The 18,664-nt window shown below is 41.4% G+C and overlaps 1 protein-coding gene across 1 annotated transcript in view; it reads right to left on the bottom strand.

The window, feature by feature from the left end:
* UNC13B (unc-13 homolog B) overlaps positions 1-18,664 on the bottom strand; it is a 199,285-nt gene that overhangs the window by 150,678 nt on the left and 29,943 nt on the right. The window contains exons 4-7 of the mRNA XM_061376549.1: positions 16,436-16,553; positions 15,360-15,483; positions 6,833-6,903; positions 2,918-2,975 (exon numbers count right to left, since the gene is read on the bottom strand). Of these exons, the coding sequence (XP_061232533.1) occupies positions 2,918-2,975; positions 6,833-6,903; positions 15,360-15,483; positions 16,436-16,553 (371 nt within the window). The remainder of the gene's footprint in view (positions 1-2,917; positions 2,976-6,832; positions 6,904-15,359; positions 15,484-16,435; positions 16,554-18,664) is intronic.

Here is an 18,664-nt window from a genome sequence, read left to right as displayed (position 1 = left end):
GAGCCACCTGCTTCATTTAAGAGTAGGTAGGAAGCCCAAATCCTGCATTACCTCAGAAATCATGGGTCAGACTCATCTATGAACAAAGCAGCATCTGAGACTGTGGAAGTGGGCTGAAAGCTCCATAATCTCCATGAAAAATTAGAACACCTCGTCTGGGCTGAGATTTCCTGTGGCACAATGCCGAGGCAGCAGCCTACACAAGACCAGAGATGAAAACCCACCCTCACAGATCAGATGCTGGCTTTCAGACACGGCCCAGCTTTCTTCCATCACATCCCGCTCTGTCCTTCTTCCTCTCTACTTGGCGGAGGTAACAGCAGAAATTGCATCTATGCAGGAAATGGGGAAACAACCATGCGAAAAAGGGGGTTTGGGAAAGGGAACAGAAGTATGGAAAATACAGAAACAGAACAGGGCAGAAGTATAATCTAATTTTAACATATAAGGGACATGTATTGCCCTATTTAATGAACCTGACTGCCTGCTGGAGTAGGATTTCCTCTAGTAGAGTGAAGAAGGCAGAAGAGTCTTCTAATGGCTGCAAGAGGGCTAAGCAGGACAGCAGTGGCATGTATCCTGTATGAAACATTTTGCAGCACTTCTCCTCTACAGCACATCAGGTTTTAAGATAATTTTGTATTTTTCAGGATTAGGGAAGATATTCTCGTGAGGCAAAAACTACTGACACCGATGAGGTCTTTTACTCCTTCTAGATACTTAATCTGTTGTCCAGCTGATAGTGTCCTGTGCTCCCAGTGATCATATCTCATCATAATGGAAAACTGAATGAGTGTTACAAATACCTTCAAGAATATTTTTTATTATATCTGAAAACATATCTATCAATTATTTGACCACATGGTAAGCATGAACACTTACTTACTGTATTTTAGGTTAGGGAAGGACACCCACCCTTCCCCTATTCAAAAGGGGTTTGAGCTCCTGTATCATATGCAAAGGTCAGATCAGCTTTCAACAGAGCTACAATCAATGCATCTTCCGGGTTGAGTTCTTGAATTCCAAAGGACTACGCTACATTCAGGCAATCTTCTGCACAGATTGATGCAGGCAGAGTTCGTTTTTCAGAAATGCTTCTGCATTAAATGTCTATTTTATATTTGTCTATGTAAATGATTAGATGTTTATAGATGTCAGATACTTGCAGGCAGTAGAAAGCAAAAGTACATGCAGTGCCACAAACTTTATTGAATTACTAGAAAATTCCTAAATACATGGAGCACATACTGCTATGGAATGTTAAACATCAATTCTAATGAGTTTTTTAATCCCATGAATGATTAAATTAATTCTTACATGATACTAATTGTCCAAACCAGGGGCCTTCAATTAATTATTTTAAAAGGTCATCTTCTAGCAAGATACAGGCTGTTAACAGGCAACAAAAAAAGGGCAGCTGCAGTTCCACTCTTCACTATGTCTATGGGAAAGAGCTGAGCTTGTGCTCCAAAGAAAAAACCAGCTACAAGAGCTTGAAGATGGAAAGCACAATGCTGTGGACACAGGTGCAGATACCTTCCCGACACAGAAACATTCCTCCTATTTTACTCATACATCTCAGTACCTTGACAAGTCAATCAAACCAGCTTCTCTTGAACCAAAGCAAAGCCCAAGGCATGCACTCATTTCAGCAAATTATACATTTATTTCTTGGACACTTCATATCAGACCGTTCTGCTTTTGCCAGTAGGTTTTCTCCATACTACACTAATACAATTTAGCAAAATACTAGTTTCTCTAACAATGCCTCTTATCTGCAGGCTTTACAAATCCATTGTACCCTTCTGACTACTTAAGCACAAGCAAACAAAAAGTGTTCTATTCTTTACATATACCTTTTAAAAAAGGGAGGACACATTTGGTATTAGCTAGGGTACCACTGTCAGAGTATTTTCACATAACTTTCCAGCTGCACAACACATTGCTGATTCTAGGCAACTGGTTCATGTCCATGTTTTGTTGAAGTGTTTCTGGATAACATAATAACAGTATACAGAAAAATAAATTCTACTCAAAAAAAGGTAAACAGTAATTAACTTTCCTAATGTTAATTGTTTTGTAGAGATCCTATAATCAGTCTAATGGATAAACAGCCTGCAAAGTGGAGTATGCACATCGCATAGGATTTGAAGTAGAGGATAAAGGATTTGTTTAAATTATGAGACTTGAATTTTATTAATGTTATGCTAAAAGAAGATAAGACATTCACAACAGACATCATTGAGCTTTCATCTACTTTATGTTAAAAGCAGTTTCAGGAATCTAATTTTGCAGACCATCAGATACAGTACATCCTAGGTTATTTTTCCATCCATGTTTTTAGAAGCATTAAAAAAAAAAAGCAAGATGAGATAAGCAGAAATTAGTAAAAATATCCTTCATCCATCATCACAGCACTGAGAAGTAATATCAAAGAAATCAGGCATCAAGTACACAAGCCTCTGGTGCATTTTAAAGGGCTACAGGCAGTATGCCACCATCTATTTTCCTCCTCTTAAAATGTCATGAAAATAATATTCAACACATGATGTACAGAGAGAACACAGCCTAACCTAAATTAGATTGAAAAAAAAAAATTAAAAAAAATTGGCATTTTCTTACTTGCACCAGTATTTCAAAATTCCGACAATCTAGGTGATTTTAAACATATTTTGACAGAGACTGAAAACTCAAGGACAGATTTCACATTCTAGAATCAGAAACTTTTAACCAACATTTTGAGTGGCACAGTTTTTCATGGCTGACAAAAGTTACTGGCTTCACATAGATCTGCGTGTTTTCAACAAGAAAATATTGTTCAGCTGATTTGATACCATCATTTGATAACTAACCAGAGAAGGAAATAAAATACACTGAAAGACAACACACAGCTCAGAAGAAATGCAGTCTAACTTACAACACTGGGAGGCAGCACTGGGCAACGGTTTCTTCTTGACTTCCTCCTGAAAGGAATACTGAAGGAGAAAAAAGAAAAAAAAAGGGGAACACAGAGAGGTAAGAAAAAAGTGATAACTCGTAAATGGTAACTTCAAGAAACAGCTTTCAGGGTACAGCATGCCACACATCAGAGGAAACATCCCTGGTAGTACAGCATTAAACATTGTCCTTAATATCCATGTTGAAACATACTTCCAGAAGCATTCCTGTTTGTTTTTTTTAATGCCAAAACCAGCTGTTAAATGTGCACATCCGGTTAAAGTAAGATCTGTTCTACTACGAGCACAGGTCCTATTCTCAATTGTTAAAACTTCAAATCAGACAGCTAAAAGATCCAGTTCTCCACACTACAATGTCACTGCGATGGGAAGCTCAGCACTTCGTAAGCCTGTTTATATTTAGACACATGAACACGACTTCAACAGTTCAAAACTCACCTTGCCTCGCAGCAAGGCTGCAGTAGGAGATTGAAGTGTTTAACTAATTAGCATGCCCAGCAGGGCAGTAACACAATGTTTGCCCAGCCAACACTTACAGACTCTCCTGTGATGCACCGCACATACAAAGTGAAGAGTTTTTCATCTCACTTAATACTAATTAGAGAACATAGACATATTTCAATTAATTAGCTTTGACTTTTTACAAAGCTGTTTGTTACAGCATCAAAGCATTCCCTAGAGGAACGCCAGTGGGTTTGTTTTGTTTTTCTCCTCTGTCTCATATTACAATAGAGATGTGAGAAATTTGGGACAACTGATCGAAATAATGAGAACAGTCTCCACTATGAAAAAAAGGTCTGATAACAAAAGAAGTGGCAAAAGTGCTGCAATCTGTGCAAACAGAGCCTCCAGAAAGCCCCTGCCTGGACTTGGTAAAGATTAATGACCAGTTCATTACATGGAAGGTGACAATCTGCAGACTTCAGTCATGGCTATCTTCCAATCTGTGCCATTTAAAATGCACAAGTGATCCTGAAAGGTGGTTAGTCTTATCATCAACAAACTGCCAACTCACTGAGTTAATCAGGACTGCGAAAACAAGAACTGCTGGATCTCACAGCACTGACTGCTTGTCAAAGTGGTGAGAAGAAGTCTGTTCATGAGCAATTTCAGCAGCACAGCAATGGGTTCCAAATTATTATACGCAAGAGATCCAAATTCAGCAGTAGTTCATTCTTTTTCAGGCATCAGCCCAACGGCCATCAGCAGTCCCCAAAAGAAGAATTAATATTAAAGTGTTTGTAGGAATCGAGCTTGGAAAGCTTTTTTATAATTCCTATCAGCTCCAAAAGAACCTGCTTCTGTTTGTCCATGGACTCAAACTGTGGATGGATTTTTAGCAAAGAATGCCCACGCTCCCAGGTCAACAAGTGCCTACGTGGAGCTCGATATGAACTGACGATTAGGAAGGAGGTGGGTAAGGAAGCAAGAGTAAGGGTGCAAGCAAGATAAGGAGAAACTGGACTGTGCTAAGATACAAAATAGTGAACTGTTAGCAAGTTTTAAAGGTTAAGTTTCCATATGCTTATTTGATTAATTGTATACTAGTTGCTGTGTGCTGCAAGAATACATATCAAAGCATAATATACTAAGCTATTGTATATGTATCTAATTATACTACAGCAAGCTATTGTATATGTATCCAAATATAATACAGCAAGCTATTGTGTATGCAGCCGTAGCTGCTGTGTGTTACAAGAATATGTATTCGATTATAATACAGCAAGCTATTGTAAGCAGATGCAGACAACGGCATAAAAAGGATAGATGCTTTGTAATAAACGGCTTTAGTCTGATCACATTGATCTCTGACTGAGGAATAGAGCTTGGAAAGCTTTTTTATAATACCTATCAGCTCCAAAAGAACTTGCTTCTGTTTGTCGATGGACTCAAACCAAGATAGCTGAACTTTAAAAGAAAATAAGATAAGGGCACAAAGTTGTCCTGTACTAAATACCATCACGCAGACTAGGACTCTGCAGCCCAAAAGCCATGCAAGAAGGCAAGGTCTCTAAGGCCGAGTGGTACAGAGTAAATGAATGAGGATCAATCATTCAATTTCTCCAAATGAACCTGCCTGCAGCTGGTTTCACAATGTAGGGCTTGTTTGCTCAGAGCAAATAAGATATTTCTTCAGGCAGTGCACAATTAAGGTGCTGAATTCCTATGGTGTTTGCTACAACACAACTGACCTGCATGCATTCAAAAGGCACCTGACATTCACAGAAGAAAAATCTACTGAGTGTTGCTAAGGATACTCCCCCTCTTGTTCTGGAAGATCCTGGGTTATAAATCGTTGCAAATCAAGGCAATATGCAATGAAGTTGACATCCCCATTCTGGGTCGCTGTCAGACATGGGACAAGATGAACCTTAGGTCAGGCCCTGCATGGGTGCTCTGACATGCTTTCATTTCTCACTGGTGACAGGGGAGGTCCATAATAAATGTGAGATCACTGGGTCACCAGTACAGGGTCAAATTTTATTACTAGGATTTAATAAAAGCACACACTTAGCATGCAGATGGATGGCATTCCAGGGAACGGGGCGTTTCACAAAGCCCAGGATGTTTTCCAGCAGTACCAGTTCAGGGATGCACTAGAGGGCACCTGTGCTTCACTGAAGTACCTGGCACAAGCTGCTGCTACAGTTCGCAGTAGCAGGGAGGCACCACAGCAGCATCACCAACAGAACACATCACAGACTGAGCTCTGCATCAACACGAAGTGGCACTCAGATTTCTAGGGAAGGCAGGACAGGTTGCCCTCAAGCAGGTACGTGTTTATCCACCCAAATATTGGTGTGTCCTCAGTCAAAAAGAAAACCCATCCTATTTTTCTTCATCTGTACAGTAAACTGAATGACTCACTTGAGGAGAAGGAAAAAACAGATGAAGGATCCCAGAACAAAAACCTCCTAAGTCACTGTCAGCTTGGAGGAAAGAAGGCTCTAGAGAGCGCTTAGAGCAGCTTTCAGTAGCTAAAGGGTGCCTATGAGAAATCCTGATTCAGAGAGGCTTTTTACAAAGACATGTAGGGACAGGACAAAGGGGAATGGCTTCACAGTGACAGAGGGGAGACTGACATTTGACACTAGGAAGAGTTCTTCCCTGTGAGGGTGCTGAGGCGCTGGCACAGGGTGCCCAGAGAAGCTGTGGCTGCCCCATCCCTGGCAGTGTTCAAGGCCAGGTTGGACACAGGGGCTTGGAGCAACCTGCTCTAGTGGAAGGGGTCCTTGCCCATGGCAGGGGGTGGTATGTCAAACATTATTTTGAAAACAGTAGGAACTGTAAAGAAATCTTTAAATCATATAACAAACTGACTTTAAAAAAAAAAATCAACTCTAATTTACAGCTGTTCAGCCAAGTACACACTAGGAAAGAGAGCAAAGCCATAGCTAGTAGGTATCATACTACAAGTTACATATAAACTGAGCCATTAACAACTGGATTAGGACACAAGCTAACAACTCCAACAGTCCTTTATTCCAAGTAACTTGCTTTGTCTTCTTCCTAGAGAAGGGCAACTGCAAAAATGTCCTTTTTGACTTGATTTCACAAATGATGAGAACCTACCACAGCTTTTCAGAAACAGCTTCACCCTGTTCCGAGATGAAAATACAGTATTACCCTTCCTTTGAGTGTACACGCATCCAACAAAACTGTTCTCAATACTCAAGCACTTCCAGCATGCAAAAAAAGTGTTCCTCTCCTAATACTAACAGTACACTTGAGAAAATAGAACTACAAAAAGTTCACGGAAGACTTGTAAATAATGAACATTTAGTAGTTACTTTAATCACAGGGATCCAATACAAAGAATAAAAGCAAGTTATAAGGCATTCAGGGCTACATTCATCTTCAATTTAGATACTTACCTCATCATCTCCCAGTGAATTTATTTGTTCTAATTTTCTGGTCCAGTATCTGGCCTCTTCTTCAGGGATATCTATACCAAAAAAGTAAGCCACACCATATTATTAACCAGTTAAATTTACATTTAGCACCAATAGCATTAAAACAGAGAGGGTATTCAAAGATCACACCACACAAAAAAAAACAACCCACACACAGTTTGAAGTTATAGGACTCTCTTGTGTTAGCACGCAGATGAAAAAAAAAGCAACCCACCATTGTAGACAGTTAACAGTTCAAGAACTTACATTGCTTTCTTGTTTAAAGGTGCACACTGCACAAAGGTAGGAAGGAGTAAGTCAGACTGATTCATACTCAATTCATCTATTAGTTTATTAAAAGCTATTTCACACATTAACACGCTTGCTATCTGCTTGATAACATATAGCAAGATCAAGAGCTTCTTCTGGAGGTTTTTACAACCTCAATAGAACAGGGCTCCTTCTGAACAGCACATCGTGCACACACACTTGCTGTAACACAGATTAAATACCAAAAAAGAAACGGTCTCTTGTATTCCTTTGCAGGCAAAAAGTCAAATCTTTTGAGGTAATGATCAGTGTTACAGGCAGTCATATTCACACGAAAGCACATTCCCATTTTTATACCACACTGCAGTTCATTGTGAAATGAAGTCACAACCACCCTTTTACCTTCTAGATTTGCCAAGTTGATGACTGACAGCAAGTGGAAAGCATTATCACCTTTATTTTGGTAATTATTTTCTGTTTCACACTTTGAAGTAATACAGTGTCCTAAATGGTTTGAAGAAAGCACAAACTTCTGCCAAGAAGAAGTTTCATCTCTCAAAGTGCACCCTTGGAAGTGCAGACTAACTGCTTTGGAAAGCTTAACAAAGGTAAGTTAGGTACAAACTGCTCAAGGAACAGAGCAAGAGGTGCACAGCATCAAGGGAAACAACCCACTGAAAGAAAACACATCAGCCAGGCTCTCAATCCAGGACAATTAGGTAAATTATTTAGGAATGGGATAGTATAAAATCATTGGAAAGATGGAAAAAAAAAATGGGATTTTTTCTGTTTGTTGGGCATTTTTTGTTTTTTTAGCCACTCAACATCCTCCTGACTGTAATGACTTCTAAAATTTGGCTAATTATGGCACAAAAACACACCAATGAAGGATCTTCTTAGCTCAAACAGGAAGAAGTGGAGGGAGTGCTCCAGGTAGACACCACCAACCCTGCAAGCTGACAAATGAAGGTAATACCAATTTATCAAGTTTTTCCAGCTCTTTTAACTCTTTACACTCTTAGGTGCCTCATTAGGAGCTAAGAAGTTTACATTTAACAAGTTTGTTTTCCTGCAATGAACCATATCCCACGAACACAACTGTAATCATACGGTAAGCTACGCATTGGCAAGAATGGGAGAAGTAGGCTGTAATGGTCTTCTGATGAAAAGGTGGTTCTATAAGTTACATCCATTCTTGCTCCTGAGAGAAATAAGAACAAGACTTACAGGCAGGTAAGCATTCCATTAGGACCTACAATGCTTTCGTATACTTAGATGGTATACCTGTCCTACACATGTCCTCTCTCAGCCCCATAAACCATCATCTCGTGAAGTCAATGACCCCAAAACATCTGGAGATAATAGTGGCCAGAATGCTAGAACACAAACTGCTTTCCACAACAACAAGGAACGTGCCAGATTTAGTGGAATTCGAGATTTTGGAAGCAGGGATTTCCTTGGACTATGAATTAATGGCTACGCTTTTGTAACACAAACACCACTGCATTTTTATGCAGCTAGTCTCACCCAGACAAGGAGGATAAAACAGGCCCCACCTGAGAAAGTTTTAGGGAGCTGGAAAATTAGAACCTGGCTCTAGAAAACCTGCGTTAAGTAGGAAAAAAGACAACCTATTTCTCCTTCCTTCAAGGGAGACTAATTTATTTTAGCCATAATACGCAGAGCTAGTTCTAATGTACAGTATATTGCTTTGTTGTTACATGCTATTAAGAAACAACAGAAACATAAGAAAGTCTTCCACAATTACAGGAGTTATAGAAAAATATACATGCTTTTGATTAGCAGGGCTATGGATCACAGCTGGACAGATTTATTAGATGAACTCTGCACAAGTTAGGGATGGGATTCAAAGGAAATCTGGACAGAACCAACTAGAAAGAAGACATCAATTAACTGAAAGACTATCAGCATACAACTTGATGAGATTTAGAAGAACAAACTCCCAACGAGCACCTGAAGCAAGCCAAACATTAAAGCAAAGCATATGGAATTTTATCTCTGAAAGCCATCATTTCTCTAAAAGATGAAAGAAAACCTCACGAACTGAGGACTAAAGGTCAGAGCCAAAACAACGGAACTCTGGAGCCTGAAATCAAATAGATCTAGGTGGGATGAAGCAATGGATTACCATGAACACTAAAGAAAATGCAGCTGTCTCAGGGTAGGCTTCAGTGTTGGCCCCACAGGCCACAGTCTAGCATGCCCAGGCACCAAGCAGCACCATCTTCCTTGGATACAAGATAGGAACAACAGCTCCATCCTCCAAGATGCCCATTTCATAGATAGAGTTATCAGATATTCAGGGCAGGATTGTTGCTATTCCATTGAAATAGCTTCTTATGCAAGTCAAAGATAAAAATCTATAAAAAAAAAATCTACTACTGTCTAGATACTGGCTGCCTTCAGGACATCTTCTTGACCTTAGAGAAACCCTTTTCATCAATACAACTGCCAGTACAGTTACTGCACAGCAAATCCTGAACATGAAAGTTTAAAATCTTAAAACAGCAACTGGCCTAGGAACTTGAGTCAAGTTACCTGCTCATAAGAAACACCCAATGAGACAGAATTCTCTATCTTTTGAGGAAACAGTTTAGAATTATTTTTCAGTTTCATCATCCATTTTCGTGTCATCTCAGTCAGCTGTGTTGTTGAAGCCAGTTCTTTGGAATGCAGAGAATGAAAATCCCTGTGGCAGAGATCACAGACTGACTGCTTGTAAGGCCATGTCCACTGGCCAGCTCCTACGTCACTGCTCAGCTTTGATTACAAGTGCAAGTTACTCCGCTACATTAACTTTTGCTTGCGAGATAAATAGCTGAACTACTCCAAACAGAGGCCACCTGATGCCAGCTCAGGACTCTGCTGACATCATGCTTAGTAAACAGAGGAGCAAGGCCATACATCAGTGAAACACTGCTGAAAAGGAAAGAGAGGAGATGAGCAGAGGAGATGAGCAGATACATTCACTAGCCTGATACCAACATGGAAGCATTGCAAGCTTTATTACCCTTGTTCCTACTGCCATCTTCAGTTGGAAGCTGAACCCAGTGTCTTCTATAGGCTTCTGGTGCTAGGGAGCAGTAAGGTCTGGATTCTCCCTAAAGGAGGAGAGGCAAAGGATACCCCATGATTGGCAGGGCAGAGGACTTGCCAGTCAGGGCCCCATCCTACAGCACCTGAGGAAGGTGAGCACAAAGACCAGGTTCAATCAGGAGCCCACATCTGCAGGTAGGTCTGAGGTCAAGCCAGGAAGTCAGCCCACATCTTGGCCTGGTTCTGTGGGTTCCATAAGCAGGCACAGACTTCGTAATGGCTGAGGTGGGGGATCAGTAACTCCCATAGCATCACTCAGGACTGAAGGCTCAGAGCTAAGCTGAAGTAGGGCTCCCAGGCCCATGAGCAGAGAGTGCAAGTGGTCACACATAAGACTGCTCACAGCAATTAGGACTCATCAGTGCCCCCGTGGCCCTGACACCTGGATACATTACAGAACCACAGAAGGGGACACAGCAGTATAGAGGATTAGCAGACTGAGGACAGAATTAGAGAAGAATTTGCCTCATTGTGCAGACCACTTCTTTCAGTTAGACCCCTCAGGTACCTAAACATTCCCACTTAGAGATTGCTAGCTTGGCAATAACCAGGAGTTTCAGCCCTAAATCTTTTCTTCACCTCAGGCTTGGTGGTCCATGCTCTACTCCTTGCACATCAACATGTGTCACCTGAGGTTTTCTCAGGCAGCAAGCCCTGGGCTGGGGCATACTTCAGGTTGGTAAGAATGAAAACAAGTGCTGGAAGTAAAAGTAATACCCCCCTCTCTCTCCACTTTCTTACAAGCCTTCACCTGGCTTCCTCTCTTCCCAGACCCAATTTCTCCCCTTTCCAGATGTACAGGAATCTTCACAGGTTCTCACTGAAATAACTTCACGGTGCTGAGCATTCCCCTTTCCGTACAGCTCCCAAGATAATAAAACAACAAAGCACATTTACTCCACCTGATGGCTAGATGCAGATCAGCATGCTCCTAGCCTGGGAGTGGCGAGAACACTAAAAGCATTTTCACTCCAATGATCTATAAAAACAGCCTGGCACAGACCCAAACTGCTGTAGTTCAGGTGCCAAAAGCATATTTGAGTTCTCTATCCTGTGAGGAACTTGCACACAGCCACTGCACTTCTAGAAAAAGGGGGGCAGAGTAAAATTGCTTTTGAATAGCACAATTTTACAGTCGAAAAGCAGCATCTTGGAAAGTCTGTGCCAGCACACATTCACTGCATCAAGAAAATAATAACAAGACTGTCCTTTTCCTACTTCCAAACTGTCTAATACCAAGAAGAAGAGTTGTCTCCTTTCTTTGGTATGTCTGTCTTGTTCCTGAAAAGAAACAGATTATGATCAGTGGAGAAAGCAGCTCCAGCCTGTCTTCACTAACAACAGCTTCCTCCCATCAAGAAGGCAGTTGGTTTATTGCCATTTTTAAAAGACTACCATGCATAAAAATGCTTTGCACCCTAGGGGTTAATATCAACTCTCAGTAACACTTAACATTGCAAATGCTCATGCTTTGCTGCACTTTTATAGAAGAGGACTTTCAGTCATTCTGTTTCTGCAAGATTTAACATTCAAGAACATAGGGCTGGCAGAGAATACTAGATGACAGTGTGGTCCCCAGCAGCATAGTCCATTTCACACAGATGCTCACTGTAGAAGATCCACAAATCTCTCTCCCGTACACCACAAGCTAATGTCATGCTAACATCACTACTGAACACAATGCAAGAGCTGCATCTGGAACATGCAATGGGACACATGAAGCACGTATCACGTCCACCACAGATGTTCTTTGTCCTGGTAGAAATCTGGATATTAACAAGGTTTAACTCCTAGATGACCTCAGGAAAGGTTATTTTATAACACCAGGAGCAAAGACTATAGCTCTCACCAGACTCTGTTAGGAAGTGACTGTGTCCCAACTCCAAGCCGGGTAAGCACCTGAAAACAACTTCATGGTGGTGGTGGGGGGGATATATCTGCATTGCCTTCATCATGTACTACCACTACCACATAAGCACATTCTGCATTTATTTCAGCATTAGCTGTTCCTAGTCTCCAAAGTGCCAGGGAGGAAGAATCCTGGTGGAAGCAGAAGCAGCAAATTAATCCGGGATAAATATAGTACGAACAACAAACCTGTTTCTAAACCTCTTTGCATATCGATCATATTTTACACCGAGGACTTCAGCTTTTCTGGTTTTCAAATTCATTTATAATCTTTCACAATCCCTTAAAAAGTTCTCAAGCTCCACCTAAATACAGTGAGATATTTTAAATACACAAACTGAATAACCTGGAGTACTGCATCCGTGTGCCTCAACTAACCTAAATGAAACTGAGCAGACAGAAGTGATAGGAAAAGTACAGAGAAACAGCCAAACAGAAGAACACTGTTTTTGTTTAAAGACACTATCCCAGACAGCTGTATTTTGCCAGACTTGAAAAGCAGCACAAGCTCTACATGTGCACACATATTACTCTGATTCTCATGTATCTACAATAGCCAGGAGATCTTCACCTGGGAAACAAAATGTGATACACAATGTTCCCAAGCATCACTCCAAACATGCTGTTATTAAAACATAACCTCTATAGCAACAGAGCTGCTGACTAGAGAACTTCCATAGCAGATCAGTGATCCATTTAGTTCTCCATGTAGGTTTAAACCAGCAGTTCCAGCTCATACAACCATTCTTACTGTGGGGCAGTAAGAGTCCATACTGCTATTTTCCCCTTCCAGGGAAACTGACTTACAAATCCATCAGGAGAGATGCGGAGGCAGTGCTGTGAGCTGAGCTACTTCCATGCATCCCTCCAAGTCTCACACTACTGCAAGAGCAGGGAGACAGAGCCTAACCCATGTTGCAGGGTCCTTCTCTACCCTAGACATGATGGCAGAAGACATTCAGTTGTGGTGTGAAGGGAAGCACTGCTGAAGAAGGGGCATGGATAGATGCTATCTTCTAGAGGTACATCCCGCACTCTTACTGCCTACCACTTTTTAACCTGCTTCTGACCTTGCCATGGCATGACAGACTGAAAATTGAGAAGATCCAAGAAAAACTACAGCAGTCTTCAAATGAAGAGCAGCAGAAGACTTGAAAAAAATCACTGATGCACCCATTTTTTCCTGGAAGTTATGGAACACTGGACAGACAACCTTCCACACTAAAATAAAGACCTTCAATACAGCAGAGTGGAGTTCCTGTTATTTTAGTATTTAGCATAATAAGCAAAGGAATAAAGTAATAGATGTGCTTTAAACGATCAGTTGTGTTAAAAACAGAAGAGCCACAAAAGCTGGTTATTTACTTAATGTTTTCAGGTTTCTTCATTAAAGCCCATTTCTCAGCATTCTATGCTCTATAGAATATCATACATTTTACAACAGTAGTTAAAAAACACAAAAACAAACAAATAGTCCTGTGTTTTGAGTATAGTTGTATGGAGAAAAGACACCATTACATGAAATATTTTTTTTATTTTTTAAACCCAGATGCTCTAACACAATGTTTTACAGGAGTCTGTTTTCCTGTACTTGAAAAACAACAGGCCAATCACAAACATAATGCACTCCAAAACATGAATTGCAGAAGCAAGCAAATTTTCTTCTGGATACTCTCTGAATACAGGGAGAGATGAGATCTTCCATTTCCTTTTAACCAGAGAGACTTTGCAAGCAAGAATGTCAGAATTAACTTAGATGAGAAGCAAGCAGCTACAAGCTTTGCCTTTTAGGTACACGTGCTGTGTTCTCTCTCTCCCAGAAGCCTGAACACTCACCCAAAGAACCAATGTTTCAGCTCACAAGGAAATCAAGCGAGTTGCTCCTCCTCTTACATTACAAGCAATTTCAGTAATAAATGTCCCACTGACAGGGTGACAGCAGCAGTGAATCACCAGAACATTTCCACGAGGAAGAGGGATGGCTCCTGAACAGCTTAGTTGTCAAGACAGCCGAGATGTCAGATACCTTTTCCCCTTCACGCACTGGACTGTAGCTAAAGAGTAGTGCCTATTACATCTGTAAAATGATGCACTCACCCTGAATTACACCATCCAGTGGACTGCACTCTCCAATTAGTGCACTCAGAGCACAAGATACGGTTTATATGGTCTGTAGTGCTGCAGAGCCAAACCCTGCATCCTCCCTGACATCCACAATGGGGGTATAGGATTAATAGATGACCTAACTTTTTCCCACAACAGATGGCCAATCCTGACAGTTGCTGGCCAAATGCCAGTGGGTGCACAAACGCTGCACCTGTGCTTAGAGCATGACAAACTGCACACTGCCATGGGATTGGCAGCAAAGAATAAGGAACAGACAGAGGGGGAGAGATGAGCCTTGCAGTGGCAAACACCTTTGAAACACATCAACGCTCAGCTCAGGAGAAAAATAACATGATCCCCAAACACAGCATCTCTGTTCTTGGTCCCAGGAGTCACCTAAATGCTGGAAAGAGAACCTGTGTAAGCCTTGGATTTAACCTGGCCAAGGGCTCACTTCTGGGGTTTGTTCATTTGTTTGGCAAATTTTGATGGAGGTTTCTTTAACGTAAAATAAAATAAAAAAGAAAAATAGATAAAATCACACAAAACTTTACTTGAGATGGGTTTGCTCCAATTAGCTGCTTTTCCATATTCTGTACTTTTCAACCACAAGCAACTGCCAGAAAGGCACTTTTTGTAACACCAAGTTATTTATATCTTCTGCTAATGATAATATTCAGGAGCACTAAGCATTAATGTTTCACTAACTGAACTGCATGCTTCTAATAGGGTTTAAGTGCACCCACCACAGACCAGCTGTAACAACACACCTGACCTCTTCTAGAGCCAAATTTGTCTGGATACAAAGAAGTCAATGTTCCCTGCTCAGGAACAAAATGTGTGACAGCACAATTCTGAAATAGTATTGATAGTTTCTTAAATTGTTGCTAGTCCAAATATTCCAGTACTTGGAGACCTTTAAACCTTTCCTATTTATTCTGATCTTGTTAGAAAGAAGCCCATCAAGAAATGAACGCCAGCAATTTCATTGTGCTGAACTGACTGATAGAAGTGAGAATGAGGACAAATGGATTACAAAACTCAAGTTGCTCTCAAACACTTTCTCTCCACTGCCAGCACCAAGGGTAACTTACTGAATTGTACTCACCGAACGGTAATTCGAATCTTGTGTCCAGCAAAATTTTATGAGGAGTCGGGTTTTTGGTTCCACAGATTTCATCATGTTTCATCACAACTTCTGCCTCCAGCGTAGACCACTCCCCAGGACCTTCCTGTGAATCACGAGCCACGGGTGAATTTACAAGCCTGCCACATCCCTATGCAGCAACTCTCACACATTTGATAAAAGACTTCAGAAAAAACCTTATAGTATTCTCAAGGCCTGGTAATAGATTTTAACATCAAATGACATCAATTCAGCACACACCAGCAGCTCTTCTTCTATATCCCAAAAGGCCTTTATCAAAACAAGCCGCAAACACCTCCTAGCAGAACCTTCTGAGTGGCACTGCAAAGGTAAGACCTCAAAGGCAGGTATCAGCCGTACTTGGACAGCCAGAAGAACTCAGCATCAACCAGACCTTACAGCCACACTGCTGGGCATCCCATTCTTTTCTTTCTATGGAACACGTAAGCTCCCTCTCCCTGCTCAAACTCAATAATCTTTCAAATAAATGTCCTGAAATGTGTAGAAAACAAACACGTCCTGCCTAGCTGCAAGTTAGGGTAGTTACACACATTGGCACACGCCACCTCCTACTTTTTTCAATGCATATTAACACCATTATAGCATCTAATACTACAACCAGAATCTTTAAGATGATGTAGATACGCTCTCGGCCTACCTCAAAAGCTGTCTTGTATTATCAGGACACCCTCTGTCTTCAGCTGGAACTCATACAAACTTGAGCATCAAACTAAACAGTCCTTAAGACTTCAGACATTTGTCAATCATGTGTATGCCTTAAACAGATTAAGCCCTTCTTTCTGAGTCCACATGCATGAAGTGAGACCAAAGACCTCTACTTAAGCCCAGTTTTGGTGTCACTATTGGCAACTTCTTTAGAAAACACAACAATGTGATGCCAACAGCCCTCTCCCCTCACCCAGCCTTCCTCACTTCTCAAGTGGAAGTTTTGCTGAGGAGTAAAGTCTCGGCCAGGTTTGTAACCCATTTACTATCAACACTGCAGCTGTCAAAATAAAGCTCCGTGTCAGCTTCACCTCATCAGATTGATGAATGGCCTTCAGAGCAATCCACACAGTCCCAACCAGGGTGTCCCAGATCAGCCCTTTGTTCCATACTTCAACGATCAGGCCCAGGTCCAACCGACTGATCTCACTGCAACAAAAGAAAAGGCAGCACAGGTGAGAAAAAAGCAGAATACAGTCAAATTCTCCTGTAGGTTCTGCATTAGCACCATTATATATGTGAACAAGTACACCAGTGAACGATTTCCACAGAGCTTTGTCAAGCTACAGGGAGCTTCTGGAAGCATGTGGTCAAGGTGGGTCATACTCACAAGGAACACTATTTTCTAATGACTGATTTCTCACAGTTTAACACTAACTACACAAAGACTGCAAACTAAATCTCTGAACTATGCATGAACTGCCAGCTGGGAACTTATACCTGTAGCCATGTACACAGGAGAAGGAAGTGTATCTTACACCAAAACTTAGAGGCGAGCTGTTCTTTGCCATCAGGCACCCCAGTTCTAACCAAGCAAGTGACTTTTTTCCCCTTGGCAGCACAGCCACACAACCATGCTTGGGCAGGTCCAAACATGCCAATCCTTACCTGTGGGTGTAGCTGCCACACGCCAAAAGTAACAGTCCCAAACCCAGCGTAGCTTCAGCAGCAGCACTGCCTATTGCTTCAGGGTGTGTTGCACTGCTTCTGCTTCTGCTCCAGCACTAGCTTCTTCCTTCGCAGGACACCACAAGGCTTTGAGCCATGTGAGTCTCTGGCAGCCAGTGGCAATGCAGCCACACAACCACCAAGTGCCAAGTTCTTGGAAATACTTATCTGAGGGTTTTCACACATATCTTTCCTCTCAGTAAGGAAAGGATGCACCTCAAAATTACTTCTTCCCAATGCTTCATAGCATTTGTGCCTCCCTCTTCCATGCCCACTTAAGAACAACATACCACATACACACACAGAGCCCAAATGCTGGTGAAAACAACAAAGCAGAGAAGAATCCTGAGCTGTCTGTTGATGCAAACTGTCTTATCATGAAGAAAGAATGCCTCTTGAGCTCAGGACTTCTCTTCAGTACACCCACTAATCCCCAGAAGTAGGTACCTTGGACACAGGGCTGTGGTCTGTCTGTCCAGATGTGCCCACATTAAGTTTATCACGGGAATTTAAAAGCATATTAGTGGCTAATTTCTACAGACTGCAGTCATGGCCAAAAAAAGCACTGCTGGAAATCCCAGCACCTATTTGAGCTTTGCCCTGGAGACTTTCTACAACTTTAGAAGAGAATATTGTATTTACAAGGTTCAAGACAAACCCTACAGCTACAGCAAAGTACATTAGTGTCTATTTTAAACCCGAGTGCTTCTGTTCTTGTTTAAGATACTGGAATTGAGGTCAGGAGTGTCCAGTACTTGTATGACTCATAGCCTAAATAGTTCAAAAGCTATTACACAGCCTTACTATAAGTTTACTGCTAGCATGCTGAAACAGAGTCTCCAGCTTCCTCTGTTTGGATATGGCTACTCGGTAAGGCCAAACTAACAACTACGCACCTGCACCATCGCTGATCTGCCCTCCCAACACTTGACTCTTGGAAGACGCAATAACTGATTGCACTAACTTGCACTAACAACAGAAATGACTGATTTTCTGCTGGCTGGACTAATGTGGGGCCAGAAAGGAAGAAGGAAGAAATTCTCTGTTTTCAGGCACACAGTAAAAAACATGATATTTACTTCAGCATACACTGACAGAGCAAAATATTGCTCTTAAGACACCCGACAGACTTCTGTATAGAACTCCTCAGGACAACCACCACGTAAGAATGAAAAATAAAAGGATTTTCAATATAGTGGCTTTGATTGCCTTCGTGTCTCCCTTTCTCCACCTTCTGGCTAGACTCAGAATAGCTTCAAAGAACAAAAGAACTGAGGAATTTGGTGTCCTTCCCTTTCCACACGCACACAGAATTTAAATGAAAGACATTTCTAAGAATTTCAACACCGATTTAACCATCATGTTCTAAACATCAGTTTTCACTTTCAAGAGCTGTTTGCTGCAAATGTGCAGTCTTCTTAAAGCTACTTCAAAATTAGAAAATGTCCCCAAAGAATACATTAAAGTGCTTTACTGGTCTGGTAAATAAGCAAATCTGAAACAACCAAAGAGCCCCAAAATCTGAAGTGTCATGTCTCACAAGAAAGCAAAAACAACAAGCACAGACAGAAAGCATTTTCTTGGTTGTAGCC

The sequence above is a fragment of the Neopsephotus bourkii genome, unplaced genomic scaffold (genome assembly GCF_033783945.1).
Source record: "Neopsephotus bourkii isolate Nb327-2 ecotype Australia unplaced genomic scaffold, CSIRO-AGI_Nbou_v1 NB_1721, whole genome shotgun sequence".
NCBI classification, from domain to species: Eukaryota; Metazoa; Chordata; class Aves; order Psittaciformes; family Psittacidae; genus Neopsephotus; species Neopsephotus bourkii.
This window is presented reverse-complemented; position numbering and strand designations above follow the sequence as displayed.